The sequence below is a fragment of the Spinacia oleracea genome, chromosome 5, assembly GCF_020520425.1.
Source record: "Spinacia oleracea cultivar Varoflay chromosome 5, BTI_SOV_V1, whole genome shotgun sequence".
NCBI classification, from domain to species: domain Eukaryota; kingdom Viridiplantae; phylum Streptophyta; class Magnoliopsida; order Caryophyllales; family Amaranthaceae; genus Spinacia; species Spinacia oleracea.
This window is the reverse complement of record NC_079491.1, coordinates 1,117,569-1,135,429: the sequence shown is the minus strand read 5'-3', so window position 1 is coordinate 1,135,429 and position 17,861 is coordinate 1,117,569. Positions and strand designations below refer to the sequence as shown.

General features: G+C 36.7%; 2 protein-coding genes across 5 annotated transcripts; both read left to right on the top strand.

The window, feature by feature from the left end:
- Positions 1 to 2,966: 2,966 nt before the first annotated feature.
- LOC110777006 (uncharacterized) lies at positions 2,967 to 17,594 on the top strand. 3 transcript variants are annotated; one of them, XM_056829211.1, is made up of 10 exons: positions 2,967 to 4,330; positions 7,240 to 8,159; positions 12,402 to 12,569; positions 13,111 to 13,200; positions 14,024 to 14,183; positions 15,184 to 15,258; positions 15,554 to 15,625; positions 16,240 to 16,377; positions 16,488 to 16,982; positions 17,330 to 17,594. In XM_056829211.1, the coding sequence occupies exons 1-2, from the start codon at positions 2,987 to 2,989 to the stop codon at positions 7,807 to 7,809; spliced, it is 1,914 nt and encodes a 637-aa protein (XP_056685189.1). In that variant the 5' UTR covers positions 2,967 to 2,986; the 3' UTR covers positions 7,810 to 8,159; positions 12,402 to 12,569; positions 13,111 to 13,200; positions 14,024 to 14,183; positions 15,184 to 15,258; positions 15,554 to 15,625; positions 16,240 to 16,377; positions 16,488 to 16,982; positions 17,330 to 17,594. The 3 variants fall into 3 exon arrangements, with proteins under 3 accessions (XP_056685189.1, XP_056685191.1, XP_056685190.1); XM_056829213.1 differs by lacking the exon at positions 15,184 to 15,258 and having other exon boundaries at positions 16,321 to 16,377; XM_056829212.1 differs by lacking the exon at positions 15,184 to 15,258.
- LOC130459073 (uncharacterized) lies at positions 8,082 to 11,559 on the top strand. 2 transcript variants are annotated; one of them, XM_056829214.1, is made up of 2 exons: positions 8,082 to 8,200; positions 10,299 to 11,559. In XM_056829214.1, the coding sequence occupies exon 2, from the start codon at positions 10,341 to 10,343 to the stop codon at positions 11,049 to 11,051; it is 711 nt and encodes a 236-aa protein (XP_056685192.1). In that variant the 5' UTR covers positions 8,082 to 8,200; positions 10,299 to 10,340; the 3' UTR covers positions 11,052 to 11,559. The 2 variants fall into 2 exon arrangements, with proteins under 2 accessions (XP_056685192.1, XP_056685193.1); XM_056829215.1 differs by lacking the exon at positions 8,082 to 8,200 and adding an exon at positions 9,114 to 9,248.
- Positions 17,595 to 17,861: the final 267 nt, after the last annotated feature.

Below are 17,861 nucleotides of genomic sequence, written 5' to 3'. Positions count from 1 at the left end.
TCTCCTCCGCCTTGAAAAGTTTGCAAAAGCTTTGACTGCAACTAAAACATAAGAAAAAAATAGTTTTCCAAGGGAGTGTGGGAGCCATCTACTTTTGCATTGTGACTTGGCTCGATTCTTGTTGGTACTAACTTTTCAGATTGTGGGATGAAGTGATGAACTGGATACTCCAGCCACAAATATGACACATTGCAGGTTACTGTTGTATTTAGTAGACAGGAGAACAATATGGCTGGAGTGGAAATGAGAATACGTTCCAGATTTGGATTGTGCATTGAGTTTTATTGTAAGATATGGTAGTCTTTCTAACCTCTTTGGTTTTATGCTTTGGGCCTTTGTAGAACAGATGTAGCCGCTATTCAGCGTGTTTTGTTCATTTATTTAAAATGGGGATTACTTTTTCTCTCCATTTTATGAGTCTTTTCTTTTTATTAATCCAAAAAGATTGATCATTAATTTCTTATAATTTTCCTTTTCCTTTACGATTTTCATGAAGAGTGCAACCAATTCTTGTTTGAAATTTGGATCTACTGAAGTATAAAATTTTGCTATATATGAATTGTATGTACTGATGTTTCTAGCTTCATGTATTTTTTGTTTGTCTGAACTTTTTCTTTGTGAATGCCTGAAGATTTGTTTAGAATTCTGTCAATCAGTCTTGGCAACTCTGACATTACTGTCAACTTCTGGAGCACGGCAAAGCTATTCTATTTCCAGGTAAACTGAGTATTCTAGTGGTGGTTGTCCAATGTTCTTTCATGTTGGCTGTCTGGTGAAACAATATAGACGTGTGCCTCTTCTCCGCCTTTTATAACTACTCCCTCCGTCCCATAATTATATATTGTAGTTCCGTTTGACCAAAAACACGGATTTTAAGAAAAATGGAATATAGTACATGAAAAAGTGGAATAAAGTACAGATGATGATAGAGTTGTATGGAAAAGTGGAATAAAGTACATGTAAAAGAGAATATAGTACATAAGAAAGTGGAATATAGTACATGGGTGGGGCTTTCAATACATTTTTAATTAATATAGTACATGAGAATGTGTGGACCTTAGTAGCCAAAATTAGAAACAGAATTATAATTTTGGGACGCCCGATTTAGAAAGCAGGACAATAATTTTGGGACGGAGCAAGTAGTTTAATTGTTTAAATACTGGTCCTTCCGTTGAAGATTCAATAAATCTATCTATGCCAATAAACACATTGAACTGTTGCTCCAAAAAGTGTAAGAGATAAACAACTGTTAATGTACAATTGTACACCATTTTACTCCAAATTATATACTCCGTATCCACAAGCCAAATCAATTGGTTTGTTGCTCCTCCATTCACTACAAATAAGAACGAAAGTACTCCCTCTGTCCCTTAATACTTGCACCGTTTTGACTGGACACGCTTGCCAATGCACAACTTTGACCATCAATATCTTTAACTACATATTATAAAAACTTAAAAAATATTAATATTTTGAAAATATATATTAAGATGAAGCCAACAATATATTATATACTAACATTTATTTTCATATACTAGAAATAAAATAGGTCAAAGTGAATTATGTGAATAGTGCAAAAAGTCAAAACGGTTCGAGTATTAAGGGACAGAGGGAGTATAGTTTATTGAGAGAGAATATACTTTGATCATACTAATAATCAATTATTAATGCAACTAACGAGTACTCCAACATTTAGCATATATGTGATGTATATAATTCGAAAATCTAAAACTGTAATTGCAAGGGCCTTATCTCTTTCAGCAATGGTTGCTAGATTTTTCACCTTGACATGTTTGTTTAACTTTGTTTCACATTTTTAAGAAAATATAATAGATATCGTCATGTTGTTTTGCCTAAACTTCCATCCAGGGCTTGATAGCTTTGGTATGAGGCTTTACAGAATCATCTTTATTTTCTTCTTGCCTCTTAAATATGATATGCTCATATTTTATAGTGTTTTTACCCCCGTCCCTTAGTACTTTTTGATCTCAAATGAGCTATTCGGAGCGATTTTTAGTACTAATGTGCTCTTTGTAGTGTGTTTGTAATTTTAGGTTCATCATTGTAGGAATTAGCATACTTGTGTGAATTTCCTACTCATTTGAATCACTACAAGAGATTATGTACTTTAGAAAGCACGAACATTGAGTTGGAAGAGTTTTCAAGCAAAGCGAATAGTGAAAGAAGTAGAAAACCGACACTCGTCTACTCTTTTGATCATAACTCAAGTTATACAACTCCAAATTCAGCTATTTAAATTTGGTTGGATTCTAAACTTCAAGAGCTTTCCAACGAGTGCTCACTCGCCTAATTCCGACTTATAACGAAGGAGATATGGTGTTTTTAAGATACGGAATCGTGCAGTTTGACGAGCAGATCACCCGATCAGGCGACGACAACCCCTAGGCGCATATATTAGTTTATTTTCGGTTTTCGTTTGTTTTTTTTGGGCAAACTGTAAATACCAAGCCCTTATTATTTAGTTGGACATCTTATTTTCCTTAGTTTTAATACTTAGTTTATTTTCGTTACTTAGTTTTATTCTCTCAATTGTTCAAAAACTTAGTTAATTGCACATATACGAAAAGTGGTCTAACTGTTATGATTTTATTACTTTTAGTTATGTTTTACACTATCATAATTAGTACCAAAAAATAGTCTAACCGTTAAACGATCTTATACAAAAACTTTTGTTTTATTTAACAACATTTTTCCAAACACACCCGATAATCTACAGCTTAATAACTAATTCAGATTCGAACCGATCAAACCTCAATTATTCATTGGTTTTTTATTTAAGGAAACCTTTACAAAATTGACAAATCCCAACATCATCCCACTAATTTTGGCCTAAAAATATTTTTATTTTGAAAGGTCTAGGCTACTATCTATTTCAAAAATCGCGATGTACAATTACTAAAATACCCACGCCCATAGAGAACCGGAAACTGGAGAACCGGAAGCCATGGAGAACCGGAAACTGACCATGAAATCCCCCAAAAAACCAATCAAAATCCTGACTCGTCCTTCACCATCAACGGAGGAGAAAAGCACCCAAACCCCGAAATCACCTGTAGCCACTTACCAGCGTCGCCTCAATCCTTTGGCTCGTCCCTACAACAGGATTCCAGTTTCAAAAGCTCTGATGGAGATTCAACCATCCTCTCAGATCACGACATGCTTGAACCTATTCCCAACAGTGACAGAGAAACCGCTATGTTCACCAAAATTGTCGACGCCAGGTTCGCCGACGGAACTCAGGGGGGCACTTCTGCTTCTCGATTCAATGCAGCGCAAGGAGGAGGAGATTATTCGTTGTCCACTGCAGAGGAGGCTGCTTATAGATCAACAAGTGGAGAAAAACCCACTGGTAATCCCAGAAAGTATTCCGACGTTTCACTTGCTGTTAGAAAGTCACGGACTCGATATGGGTCGGAAAGATCGCCTTATGGTTATGTTCATCACGCGAAGTCAAGTGGTAGGGGTTCAACTGCAAGCACGTTACACCCAGGTACTGGCTCGTCCAAAGGAGGTACATGCATTAGTGACTCCGATCAGGTTAGAGGATGTGGGCCCGATGGGGATGGTGGACTGCTGGAGGGATTGGGAGGAGTTCTTCCTACCACAGGAACAAATCCCTAATTCTCCAGGAACAGTCAACAATCTTCGCCCCCTTCCTTGTCTCAATATGAAGATAGTTATGTGGAATGTTCGTGGTGCCTCGAAAAATGACTTCTTGCCTCATGCATGGAGTATTATAGATAAGCAACATCCTACTGTTTTTGTTTTTCTGGAAACGAAGGCAGATGATTTACGTGCTCGACAAGTTATGCTTCAATTAGGGTTCCACGATTTTAAGGTGGTTCAGGCTAACTCTCGTAGGGGAGGTATCTGGGTTTTCTGGAAAAATACAGTTGACCTAGTTACTTTCTCGGTTGGGGATTATCATTTTCATGGGCTGTTTCACTTTAAGAATGTAAAGGAGGAGGCTTTAGTTACCGCAATGCATGCTCCCAGTAAAGCTATGCAATGTCACCAAGTTTGGAAGGACATGCAAGCGGATCTTCCTCCAGCCACAACTTCCTGGCTCCTGGTTGGGGATCTCAATGAGGTAACTTCTCACTCTGAAAAATCTGGGGGGAGGGATTTTAGGCCTTCTCAATGCCGGGATTTTAATAATTTCCGGGATGAGGCTGGCCTTGTTGATTTGGGATTTTCTGGTAATCCCTTTACTTGGGAAAATATGAGAGAGGGGGCGGCTCTAATCAGAGAAAGATTGGACCGCGCTCTTGCAAATGCAAAATGGCTTGACACTTTTCCCCATACCAAGGTATTGCATCTTCCCATAACCTATTCTGATCATTCGCCTATTATTGTTGCTATTGATAATCCTACTGTTAGTGGTAATTTTCCTTTTAGATGTAAAGAAGTATGGTTGGATCATCCCCAATTTTCAGATTATTTTGTTCAAAATTGGGATTCCCCTAATAATGTTTTCATGCTAGGTAGAGATAATTTTCTTTGCACTATTGGAAACTGGAATCATAATATTTTTGGTAATTTGGCTAAAAAAAAAGAAGACTTTTGGCTCGTATTGACGGCATCCAAATTGCCCTAGCCAGTAAATTCTCCGCGTTTTTAGTAAATCTGGAAAAGCATTTGCTCAGTGAGTTAAATGAGATTTATAGGAAAGAAAGAATTATTTGGGCCCAAAAAGCGGGTATTAATTGGAGAAAGTTCGGTGATTATAACACTAAATATTTCCATATGATTGCAAATGTTAAAAAGTCTAGAGGAAAGATTTTAAGTTTAAAAAATATAGATAGTGAGGATTGGATTTCGGATCAAGGGATTCTGAAGGATATTGCCTCTTCTCACTTTGAAAGTTTGTTTACTACTACTCATATTACTAGTAAAAGATGTGTCATTTTTATTCCAAATTCTTTTATTTCTAATGATAGTAGTAAGAGTTTACAGGATTTACCTTCCATGAAGGAGGTGAAGGAATGTCTTTTTGATATGGATTCTATGAAATGTCCGGGTCCGGATGGTATCCAACCTATTTTCTTTAAAAAACACTGGAGTCATTTGAAAGACATCATCACTTCTTTTGTTACTAATTGTTTTGTTAATAGAGAAATTCCTCAGGATATTAATAAGTCTTACATTTCTCTTGTTCCGAAAACTGATAATCCTACCTTCATTTCGGATTTTAGACCAATAGGTTTGTGTAACACTATGTATAAGTTAATTACTAAAATGCTTGTTAGGAGAATCAGACCTCTTTTGGATGACTTAATTAGTCCTATGCAATCCAGCTTTGTGCCTAATAGAAGTATAGAGGAAAATGTGATTATTATTAAGGAGATTGCCCATCTTTTTCATAAGGCTAAGAAAGGAAAGAATGTAATGGCTTTAAAGTTAGACTTAACAAAGGCCTATGATAGTCTGGAATGGGGTTTTATTAGGGATACTTTAATTGGTTTTAGATTCCCAGACTCTATGATAGACCTTATTATGAATTGTATCACTAATGCTAACATTTCGGTTCTCTGGAATGGGGAAATCACTAGGGAATTCAAACCGTCAAGAGGGATTCGTCAAGGGGATCCTTTATCTTCGTACATCTTTGTTCTTTGTTTGGAAAGATTGTCTTTGTTGATAGAAAATAGAGTTATTAGTAAAACTTGGAGTCCTTTAAGGGTTTCAAAATCTATATCTCTTTCCCATATTTTTTATGCTGATGATGTTTTCCTCTTTGGGTCGGCTAGCATTAGCAATTTGGATTGTATTATGCAAACTTTGGAGGAATTTGGAATTGCTTCTGGGTTACGTATGAATCCACAAAAATCTTCCCTTATCTTTCCCTCTAAGATGTGCCTCTCTATTAGGGATGAGCTGGCAACAAGGTATAATTTAAAAACTAGTTCCTCCTTTGGAAAATATTTAGGAGTGCAGATTAGTGCAAACAGATTAAAAATTAGTAATTATGCTGATCTTATTCAAAAAACAACGGATAGGATTCGAGGTTGGCAAGCTAAACTTCTTAATATGGCTGGTAGATGTACTATGATTAAGTCTGTCCTTAATTCTTATCCAGTTTATTCTATGCAAACTTGCATCTTACCTGTTACTGTTTTGAACATCTTGGAGAAAAGTTGTAGAAAATTTCTTTGGAATAAGGTGGATAGGTCTAGATACATTCCTCGTACTGCATGGCATAATGTTACTAAGCCCATGGATGCAGGAGGCCTAGGTATTAGGAGTTTAAGAGATTGGAATTTAACTTTCATGGCTAAATTAGGATGGACGATCTTAACTCAACCACAAAAATTGTGGGTTAAAATTGTTTCAGAAAAATACCTTCGAAATGCGACCTTCTTTGATGCTATTCCAAAAGCTTATAATTCTCCGTTATGGAAGGATATCCTAAAAGGTCGGGAAATTCTAAAAAAGGGGATTCAAATTGGAATCGGTAATGGTAAATCGACCTCGCTTTGGTACCATCATTGGGTGGGAGAAGGGCCGATTTATAAGTTTTTACCAGTTGATGTGCCACAAAATAAGGCTCATTGGTTTGTGTGTAATATAATTAGGAATGGTGCTTGGTTTCTTGAGGATATAGAATATCTCTTACCTAATAATATTAAATTACAAATTTTAGCTACCCCTCTTTCTCAATCCTCAAATATGGAGGATTTCATTAGGTGGACCCCATCCAAAGAAGGGTCATTCACCATAAAATCAGCTTACAGAGTCCATAATCCTTCCCCCTTCATTAATAATTTCCCTTGGAAAAGTTTCTGGAAGGTCAAAGCCCCCTTTAAATATAAAGTTTTAATGTGGAATTGCATAAATGAAATTCTTCCTGTTGCAGAAAAACTCAATTTCTTTATTCCTGACATAAGTGCCATGTGCAGCAGATGTTCTCAATCTACTGAAACTCACATTCACATTTTCAGGGATTGTGCATCTTCAGCTATTCTTTGGAATTATATATTCCAAAGATTAAAAATTCCTGATAAATTTGATTTCAATATTTTCAGCAACTCCTCATGGGCAGAATGGATTGAATATAACTTGACTATCCCTAGTGATTGGAATCTTCTGTTCATCACAGCATGTTGGCATATTTGGAAGCACAGAAATTTGGCAGTTTTTGAGAAAAAAATGACTTCTGCATTTTCTATTTACAATTCCTTTTATGTAGATTGGAATTTAACTTCTGGTATTTTTCAGGATAAAGGAAAAGGTAAAATGGGAGAGGTTTATACCCCACGTCCTTCGTGGACTCCACCGGCTCCTGGCTTTATGAAGCTCAATACTGATGGAGCTTGGAAAGGGATAGATGAGGCTGGAGGAGGAGGCGTGCTGAGAAGGGAGAATGGAGATTGGTATCTTGGATTCTCAAGCAAATTTAATGCCAAAACTCCATTGGCTGCTGAACTCCTAGCAATGAGGGAAGGTCTTGCTATGGCGAAAGCTTTTCAGGTGCCAAAGCTTGAAGTGGAAACTGATGCTGAATCTTTGATCTTTATGCTAGATACGTCAGGTGTGAATCCTTATCCGCACCATGAGCTAGCTGCTGTTATTTCGGATGTGAGGAACCAGATTAAAGAAGATTGGGTGATTGTCTTCAAACATGTACCAAGGCACAAAAATGTAGTTGCACATCACTTGGCAGCAATGGCAATGGAGATGGCTGTGGGTCATGTCACCCATTTTGAGGTACCACCAAGGGCTTTCAATGATTTCAAAAAGGATAAAGCTGCTGCGGATAGATTTGGGGGTGGGTCTGCCAATGCTTAGCATGTCTCTAAAGGTTGTCTTTCTTAAAAGTACGTGGAATGTGTAATCTGATCTGTGGGGAGATCTTATCTTTTGTTATGAAAACTAATAGGGTAGATAGTATGTGTGTCTATGGTATGCTATGGAACAGAGTTTTATTTTGGGTGGGCTTTGTTCCCTGCTACTTCGTTTAGTACTATTCGGCGAAGTGGGGGCTCTTTGTTGATTTGCAATGTAGTTGTAATATGCTTTATATAATTTAATAATATTTTCTTCGTTTTACGTTAAAAAAAAAAATACCCACGCCCATCGTCTCTTCTCTAGTGAACTCCCCCACTCTCCTCTTCGCCGCGCTCTTTGCTCTTCTCAAGGTTAGCAGCTGTTCTATTGTGTTCTCTTTTCGGCTAATTAGGTTTGCAATTTCTGATGTTTCAATTCATTTTTTATGCTGTATTTTGCTGAATAATTTGGTTGTTTTGCGCATTTGTTTGATCCCTTCGATTTATATTTTGATAATTACAGATTTGATTTGTTGATTTTGGGGATTATTATGTTAATAGGGGGATGAAACTGTGGGAAAATGTCGAGTGACAATTGCGAGCTAGGGTTTTCAATTTTGATTGCTGGTGCTGTGAATCAAGTCAAGCAATCCCCTAATTTAGGTTTTTCGCTTAGGGTTCTTCTAATTCACAGATTAATTAGATTGAGGACTTCATTTTTTTTGTTTCTACGGAGTATTATGATTGCTGTCTTCAGAATTTTGAAGAAAAATGTAGATATTCACTCGTTGATTATTTTTGGTTTGATTTTGTATGCGACTTGCTTGAGTGTTTGTTTATATTCTTGAAGATTGTTCAATGAGCATGCAAAATGTTTTATTCGTTTCGTATGATTCCAATAGCGTAGTTGTTGTCTAAATTATTTCCGGAGCTTCCGAGCTTGTAGCTGGATATAAGAGCCTAATAAAATGTGGTGAGCTTGAGCTGAGGCAGTGAAGATGCGTTTAAGATTGTATGTTTGACATTAAGCCAGAAAAAACCAGGCTTTACTCACACATAATCTCAATGAGAGGAAACATGTGAGAAAGGGAGAAGATGAATTGATGAAAGGGTTTTCGGGGATTTTTTTTCTTCATTGTGAGTTACTAAGAGCAGTTTTTTTAATCCCTTTGCTGCTGTTTGACTGATTACCCTTACAATTAGAATTATTTGGTGACCACCATGGATTAGCAGGACTAGTTAGCTATTGTATAAGTTGTATTGTTCTTTGGTTTAGACTGGATGATATTTATTCATCTGCTGTTAGTTGGTGCAGGGAAGGGAGAGTGAAGTTTTTAGGAGATGAAAAATATTCATCTCGATTGGAAGGAAAAATCATTCCTTTTTAACGGGCTGATAAAGAGGTACTCTGTAATATAAGAGAAATGAAACTGATATCCATTGTGGTAACTTTGATGTTGGGTGAGTGAATATTTTTGGCCTTTGGTGGGTGATAAGATGTTGTTAGCTGTTGCCTAGATTCCTTATAATTACAAGAAAGTAGGCTTGGCAGTAGCAGACCAGTCCATACCTCTAGGACTTATAGGCAATATTATGTCATGGAGGGAACTTTTCTTGTCAAGTGGAGTTAGGAATGGCAATGGGTAGGGTCTGGGTAGGGTCTAGCAATATCCGGACCCGGACCTTAATTTTTTGACCTATACCCATACCCTACCCTTACCCTATAGGGTGTAGAATTACAAGACCCTTACCCGGACTCTATGGGTCCAGTAGGGTATGGGTAGGGTCTAGGGTCCGGAGCGGGTCCGTATTGCCTATTTTTTCTTTAACTTTTTTCAATTTTTTTTATATCCAACCATATGTAATGCACAAAAAAAATACTTCGACAAACGATTAATTTGACATTTTAAAACAAATAAATCCTAGTGCCCCAAATCATCCTTGTATTTCCTTAAACATATTACAATTTAATGTACTAAGGTCACGAATTAAAAAAAACTCAGGTTCTCAAGTACACAATGTCAATGTTAGAGGTTTTTTTGACTAGTGAATGGTAGTGTTGGATGGTTGTTAGAGGAGTAAATGTGATTTTGTGGATTGCCTTAAGATTTTGTGTTATTTTTATATTTCTTTAATGAAATTTGAGCGGATTTAGTTTAGGGTCTGGGTAGGGTATGGATCTTAAGGGTCTATGGGTAGGGTCTGGGTAGGGTAAGGGTCTGAAAAAGTTGGACCCTTACCGTACCCTATTCGATACATCATATACCCATACCCTACCCTTACCCTATAAGGTCTAGAAAATTAAGACCCATACCCTAATTTTAGGGTAGGGTCTGACAGGGTCAGGGTAGGGTCCTGTACCCGTTGCCATCTCTAAGTGGAGTACTGCGTAGTAAAACCAAGATCTTTATCTTTGGCTTGTTGGATTAGTAAAAGACTTTTTGCTGAACATTTAGTTTTTAATTCATGATTTATGTTTGATTTCCACTGTTTTTTTATTTTTTCTGGCAGGCATTCAATTTTCTTCGAGTAGTTAGGTTATTTTTCTAAGAGATGAGTCTACGGGGAGAAGGGGCTTTGGGCTACAAGCGGTCACGTCCAGGATCAAATACTTCAAAAGAGTTGAACCCCGATGAGCGTAATGTATACAATCTGATTAAAAGCAAGGGGGATATGGGTATATGGAAGGGAGACATAAGAAGAGAATTGAACATGAACAACACAAAGATAATTGATAACTGTGTTAAGGCTCTCCAACTGAATCAAATGATCAGAGAGGTGCCTGATGTTAAAGCCAAAGGGAAGAAGCGGCTTATGGCTATGGAGTTTGAGCCTTCAAAAGAGTTAACTGGTGGTGTATGGTATCAAGATGGAATACTTGATGAGGATTTAATTGATAACCTCAAGTTAGTCTGTTTAAAACTACTTTCTAGACATAAGGTTGCTACAGCTGACGGACTTCGACACGAGATTAATAACTTGGATGGAGCGTTTCACGTTGAAGTAACAGTCGATCAGGTGAAGGAAATACTTGACAATTTGATTTTGGAGAAGGAGATTAGTAAAGTGAAGAGCAATGGAATGGGGGAATTTGCTTCGTTTCCTGTCAATGTAGATTGTTACAAGCTCAAATCAAAACGTGCTAAAATGGGAGCTTTCTCTATGATACCATGTGGTGTTTGTCCCCAAATTAACCATTGCGCTCCCGATGGCATCATCTCCCCTGTAACCTGTGTATACTACACCAAATGGTTGGAATTTTGAAAGTTCAGTTGAGTTGCTCCTCTTTCCTAAACTCTCAGAACTAAATTTGAAGTTCGGAACAAATCTCTGCAGGAAGATGTCTTCTAAAGCATTGATAGTATTGTCATTATGTAAACATGTTTGTTGAAGAAGATGATGCAGGCGTGAATCGATCAGCAGAGACACCAATTATGAAAATCTAGTTTTTTGCAGTGAAAGTTCTGTTAGGTTAGGTTAATAGTTCTGGTAATGAATTTTTTGTTGGTGATTTTAGCATAGTCTTAATAATTGGGTCTATGGACTGGTCATTAGTTCATCAGTCGTGTAAAAGTGTAGGAAAATCGGTTGAATCAAGTTGTCTTGACATAGTTTGAAACCCTACTAAAATAGGTGGGCATGTCGTATGGGTACATGAAAATATTCTGGTTTCAAAATAGTAGTTCACTTTATTTTTCTTTTTTCTTTTTCTTTTACTGTTTTCAATGCACACTTTTGATTGTTAATGTTTTTTGGGTTACATATCCTAACACTTCTAAAGTCTCATACTTTACTTACTATTCACACAATAGTTAAATGTCTGTTATAACCTCAAAATCCTTCATGTTTTTAATTTGTCATTTTCCTTAGCAATAGAGCGATTACGTTTTTAGCCCCGACCTCCTACACTGCTGCATGTTCCTCGCACCTGTTATTTGCCTTTCTGGACCCGAGTTAGGTTTCACTTTCTTGCTACCTCTCTCTACTCTCCTCTCCTCTCCTCTCGAATGGCGCTGGTACTTCTCCTCCCCTCTCCTACTACTCTTCTTCAATTTTTCCTCCTAATTTTTCCTACTAATTTCTCTTCTTTGATGACCTGTTTTTTAGGACATCTCCCAGGGCGTTCGTTTTGAAGGGCTCCATTTGCCACCGATCTACCAGCTCTCCATCATCGGTTTTAGCAATTCTCTCTCTCTCTCCTCTTTTTCCAAAGTTTCAATATTTTCAGTTTCTATTTGATTAATGCCATTTCTAATTCCGGGTTTATCAAAAAATGGAAAACATTAGGAATAAACCAGTTGAAGGTTCATCTGCTATTTCTACATATGATCGCTGCAACTCTTACAAGGTTAATAACTTTTTTATTTTATTTCATAATTTGATTCTTTTGTGTGTGTGTGTTTATTCTAGGGTTTTTTTAATTTCTGTTTGTAATTGGGTGATAATGGAGATTAAAGATGTAGGTTGGATGCTTCGTTGTTTAGATTTCAATTCTACTTTTAGGGTTGTGATCGATTTTATTTTTCCTCTTTCTGTAAATTTTGTTTGAATTAACACGACCTAAGGTTTTAGGGTTGCGATCAACTCTTATTGATATGCGGGTTCCTATTGCAGGTTCCTTCCAAAGTGGACATACAGCTGGTGATTCAGGTATATATATGGGCAATTCTATGGAGTTCTCTTACGAAGAGCTTGCAAAAGCGACAAATAATTTTCAACAGCAGTTATAGGATTGGTGGAGGTGGATTTGGAGAAGTCTTCTTTGCATAGCACAGAGGCGAGGTTTGTACCTGCAGTTTCTATGAATAAAATTCATAATTCTGACTGACATATTTTGCATAGCTTTACTGTTACCATAAGGCATTGCCCGACTTCTTCTTAGGAACTCCACTGATCTACTTCCTTGGAGATTATAGTTTGAAAATCTGAAACAGATCTATTCCATAGAGCTGAATACTCGTCCAACAACGAAGAACCCTAAACAATAGAGCATATAGTGTGAATAAAATGTATTGTAGGGAATATGAAGTGATTTTTGTGTTTTAATATTTGAATTAGTACATTATAACATCTTAAACAAGTTGGTACCGACATTTTATGTCAGATGTCAGAATGATGACTCCCCTCCCACCTTCTACGTATTATAGCTCAGTTCATGTCATGGGAAGAAAGAGGTGAGTTCTAGGAGACTAGGATGGCCTTATCTCATTTGCTAAATGATATGATATGCCATTTCTTATTTGCACACTTACCTGTCTGAAAATAAGGGGAAGCTCTAAATTGCTGACTAATTTCATCCTCTTGAATCATATATCAACTTCAGAAAGCAACAATCAAGAAGATGGATATGCAAACCTCAAGGGAGCTTTTGGCTGAGCTGCAGGTCTTAACTCGTGTTCATCATTTGCATCTGGTATGCTTCTGCTTTTGACATAACTTCTTTAGCCACTTTATTCTTATAGTTCCAACATAAGTTTCTGTGATTCGAATGGAATAGGAATATAGGTTTATAGTGGCTCTTTTTTCTATTTCTGGATCAAATGTCTTGCAGCCAAGTCTTTTTGTGGTGGTTTCTGGGTAAATGAAACAATAGATTAGCATGTTTGGATTTCAAGAAACTGTTAAATGGCTTGTATGACTCAGTTTCTTTAAGAGTTAAGAGACGATTTTTTTTAATTATTGACAAAGATTGATTGTATAGCTTATTAGCTTATAACATTAAGGTGTTTATTTGGTAGGCTGGTGCACCCTTTTCTGTTTGCCTTCCCTGCTCATACAGGAAGCCTTGTATTGTTTTTTGAAGTTGTTAATAGTAATACAAAGCTTTCTCACGTATCAAAAAATGAGTGACATTTGACTACTATATACTGCGTGTAACTACTGAAATATAGATGTACGCGTGAAAGACTAAGGTCCTAGAGGTACATGTCAGAACCTTCAACTGTGTCCTTGAGTTTATGAACTGTTTCAGAAATTTTACTCTTTTGAAACTGGAAAATGTAAGCTTGTTTGAAGTTTATGTGCAATTGAAGTAAGAAATTAAATTACAATAAGTTTCACTCTATCACTCCATTTTTACGCTGCAACCCGAAAGTAGCCTCCGTCCTCTTTTGAGTAGACTGATGGGGGCTTGAGCTTAGTGACTTGTAGGAAACGTAAGCTTTAGAAGTTTAGTGTATTTGTAGCAAGCGCAGAGTAACAAAGTACCTCAATGATTACATCTGATTGATCTCCAGGCAAAGCTAGCCAGAAAGGAGATGCGGGATTACGAGGCTTTATTGAAAAGCTTTGAAGTCTCCTAACCTGCACGTTTGGAGGAAGTTATTCGGTCGATTGATCGAGCTCTTGGTCCTGAGAGATGTTCTGGGATTCATGGTAGTTTTGTTCATCTTGAAGGTTAGTTTGCCGGTGTATTGCTTCCACATAAAGTCAAATCATCTTGATGTTGATTCATCACAGCCTAGGGTGTAGAAGTTCTCTCAAAGCTCAGATTTTGTCTCTATCATAACCCCCGTTGGCTGCCTCAATATGTCACAGACTCACAGGAATATTTAAGTCTACTGTTGCAGATTGTTCATGAATTTCCAGCTCTCTTTATCAAATTTTGTATAAATGTTGCATCAATTATCAGCGATAATATGGCTTATTTACAACATATGTATTCTAGATAATTATGGACATGTGTTTCTTGCTTCGCTTGGTACTTGCCTTTGCTTTGACGTGCCTTCTCTTATACTTAACTAATGGCCTAGGCTACAGGATGGCACTCCCCTTGGCACGCTTCATGCTTTCTAACATTGTTGGAGTACACTACAAATAATGTACTAGAATTGTTAGTTTGATGGCCTGCTATGTCATGGAATACGGAGTTTCGTACCCGGGAAGTGAGAGTTACGCTACGTTTTTTTCCTGACATGTAACGCCTATCAAGTCATCATCCAAAACATGTTATTTACCTTTGAACAGAGTTCTTACTTTGCGGCTTTGTGCACACATGATGAGTAATGTTGCTTTCATATGTTATTATGCCACCCATTTTAATAAAGAAGAAAACTTCAGCTGATCAACTTCAGCTTTAGATTATTATACACTGGATCTAATTAGTCAATAGTTGTGCTTTGCTCTTCATGTTTTGTGATAGTCTTTCCTTCCTCCTTGTTTTCTACTCAAAAACCTTTTGCAACCATAGGTTTAAGATTGTGTATATTTGAACCTGTAGATGCCAATTATCGTATACCTTGATGGTAAAGTATGTTTAGAGCAGTTAGCTTAGGCTGTACTAGTAGTTGTATAATTTACTTTGGTTGATAAATATTTTCTCGTCGTGATGTAAGCTACAATCTACTCCTTATTCTTTTACAATGGCTCTGAGATTTTACTTTCCATATACTTGTAGGGCTCAAGAAGCTCAAGTCTCTTAACATTAGGTATTGTAAATGTGTTGCAGATTCAGATACAGAGGCAATTTCAAGTGAGTTATTTAATATTTTTAGGTTCACTAGCATCAACTTGTCATGTCTGAACATGAGTCCCACTATTCGGATTGACATTTGTAAAAAAATTCTTAATAAAAGCTGCATCTATAGTGTTGTACATCACTTCTCATGGACCAACATAACATGTCTTTGGTCAACGATGTAACAAAGATGTATATATTAACTATTAAGGGCTATTAAAGCGTGACTCGGTTGCTTTAATTGAAATGTTTGCACAATTTGTACTTTGGTTTAAGCTAGATTGATGTGCTCTTTTTTTTGATGTTCCAGAATTTACAACCTTGAGGGAGCTGCAAGTTTCTTTCAGCAGCATCACTGGTGCTGGCATTTCTTATTTGAAAGGTAGGCACCTTCCTCGTAGCCATTTCGAAACCCCGAGTCTGTCTGCTGATTAAGATGGCATGTTCATGTTTGGCTGAAGCAAGCCAACATGTGAGTACGATGAGAATGTTATGGTTATGCATTCCTTTTGACATCTGGACTATTTCATAATCACTTTCTTAAACATTCATAACAATCTCTTTAGTTTAGCCCAAAGCCTAGCCATGTCAATTGAGCTGATTGGTTGGTTACCAACTTGGACAGAATACTCTCAAACTTGTTGACATCAAAAGACAGGGAATCTAGATAAGTGCAGTTTGTTTAAAGAGTTGATAAACTTGGATTGATTGATATAAGTTGTTAAATGATGATTAGCTGACTGCTCAATATATGCGGTCTACAGATTTCGACAGGTTATGAGATAATAGGGATAGGCATTTGCATTATTATGATGGAAAAACCTTTTGTGCAAATTTAAGTATAGATTTTCTGTAAAGCATTATGCATTATCATGCGAAGAATATGGTTATACTTTTTTAAGTTTCAAATAATTATCCTGGAATGCTTTTTTGTTGTCTTCAATCAAATAATTGCTCGTCATATGCAATAGAATGATTGATTTTGTTACTTGACAGAAAACTATGGTGGCCAGAATTCTTAGAAAATTACTACATATGGTAGGAATTTTACCAACTGATAAAGTGATAGAAGTGCAGATACCAGATTTGGTGGGAGAATTCGTTGGTCACACTGGGCTGAAGACTAGGAGAGCGGTATTGTTCTTATCCTTTTATCTCCTTTCTACCCCTACCTAACTACTCAAGTTTGAAACTGTGATAATATTGCTTTTAACTAACTTAGCTGTAAACAAATTTGTTTGCAGATTTTGGGCAGATCAAAGAAGCTGAAGGGGGATTCTTTTTGTGGATGAAGCCTACCGTCTTATACCGATGCAGAAATCAAATGATAAGGATTATGGGTTGGAGATTATGTCAGTGACAGTAATGAACAATAGGGAGATATAGTCACTTTTTCTCGATACAGTGAATCTATGAAAACGAGTACAGATTTGGTTTTAAGAAAGTTAAATTATTTCAAGTTTCATGCAGTTAGAGGCGGGGCACTTGTTTTGTTGATACCATGCAAGATGTCTGGTATGATGAAATGTTGGTGGCTTTTGTTTAACAAGCTTTGTTTCTTTTGCAGTTACATGGAGGAATGTGCAAGCTCTTTTCCGATATACTTCGTGTATTGTAGAGTGTTGAATATCTTTCTAGCAACACCTCCACGCATCCACGCATTATGTTCTCTGCATGTAGCACTTGAGAAGGCCATAAATCTTTTACAACATTGCTCAGAGTGTAGCAAACTGTACCTGGTATGTTGAGTTCATGTTGTTGGATATCGTAATATTTTGACAATCCTTGTACAAAATCCGAATTTCAGAAATAATTAGTTGCATCATAAACTTTTATTGTCTAATTAGTTCCAATCTTTTTGTCTCGTTCTTTATGGCCTTGAGGTATTGATGTGGTAATATATGTACCAAGGCCAGAAGAAATCTCGATTTTCTGTGATTGGAAATATTTAAACTCCACATTTATTATGCTAATCATGAATATTTTGAGGGACATACTTTAAAAGAAGGATACAAACCTCAAAATTTAGACCACCAAGTCCCTTGAGGAAAAAATCGAATAGTGACTCCAATATTTTTTTTTGCAGAGGAAGAAGTGACAAATTAAGATACAAGAGTACTTGCAAAAATGAAGGATTTCGAGGACTGAACCTTAGAATATAAGGTTGATGAGGAAGCGGATATGATGACCGAGAATATCACAACTTAATACTCCGTATCAATTTCGAGTCATTCTAAATTTGTGATACAAAATGCATTTTGTTCATATAATTTCCCTTATATTGTACCTTCGAACTATCAATGTAAAACACATACATCGTGAATATATTTATGGTTTCGTATTTTCTGTTATACACAAATCCAACATCTAACTTTAGCATATCAGTTCTACGAAGTAGCATTTACCACAAATTGTAAGTTCGTAGCTTTTAAGTTATATTTTTACAAACATAAGTTTATATACCTTGGGGGATCGTGTGCGCTAGCGCACGATCGAACAACTAGTATAATTAAAATGGGAAAAAAAGATGTTGGAGGGTGGTTGTCCCTTAATGTTTTTGGTGGAAATTGAAAGAAAGAGTGAATGAGATATTTGTGCAAAAAAGCAGGTTTTATGGT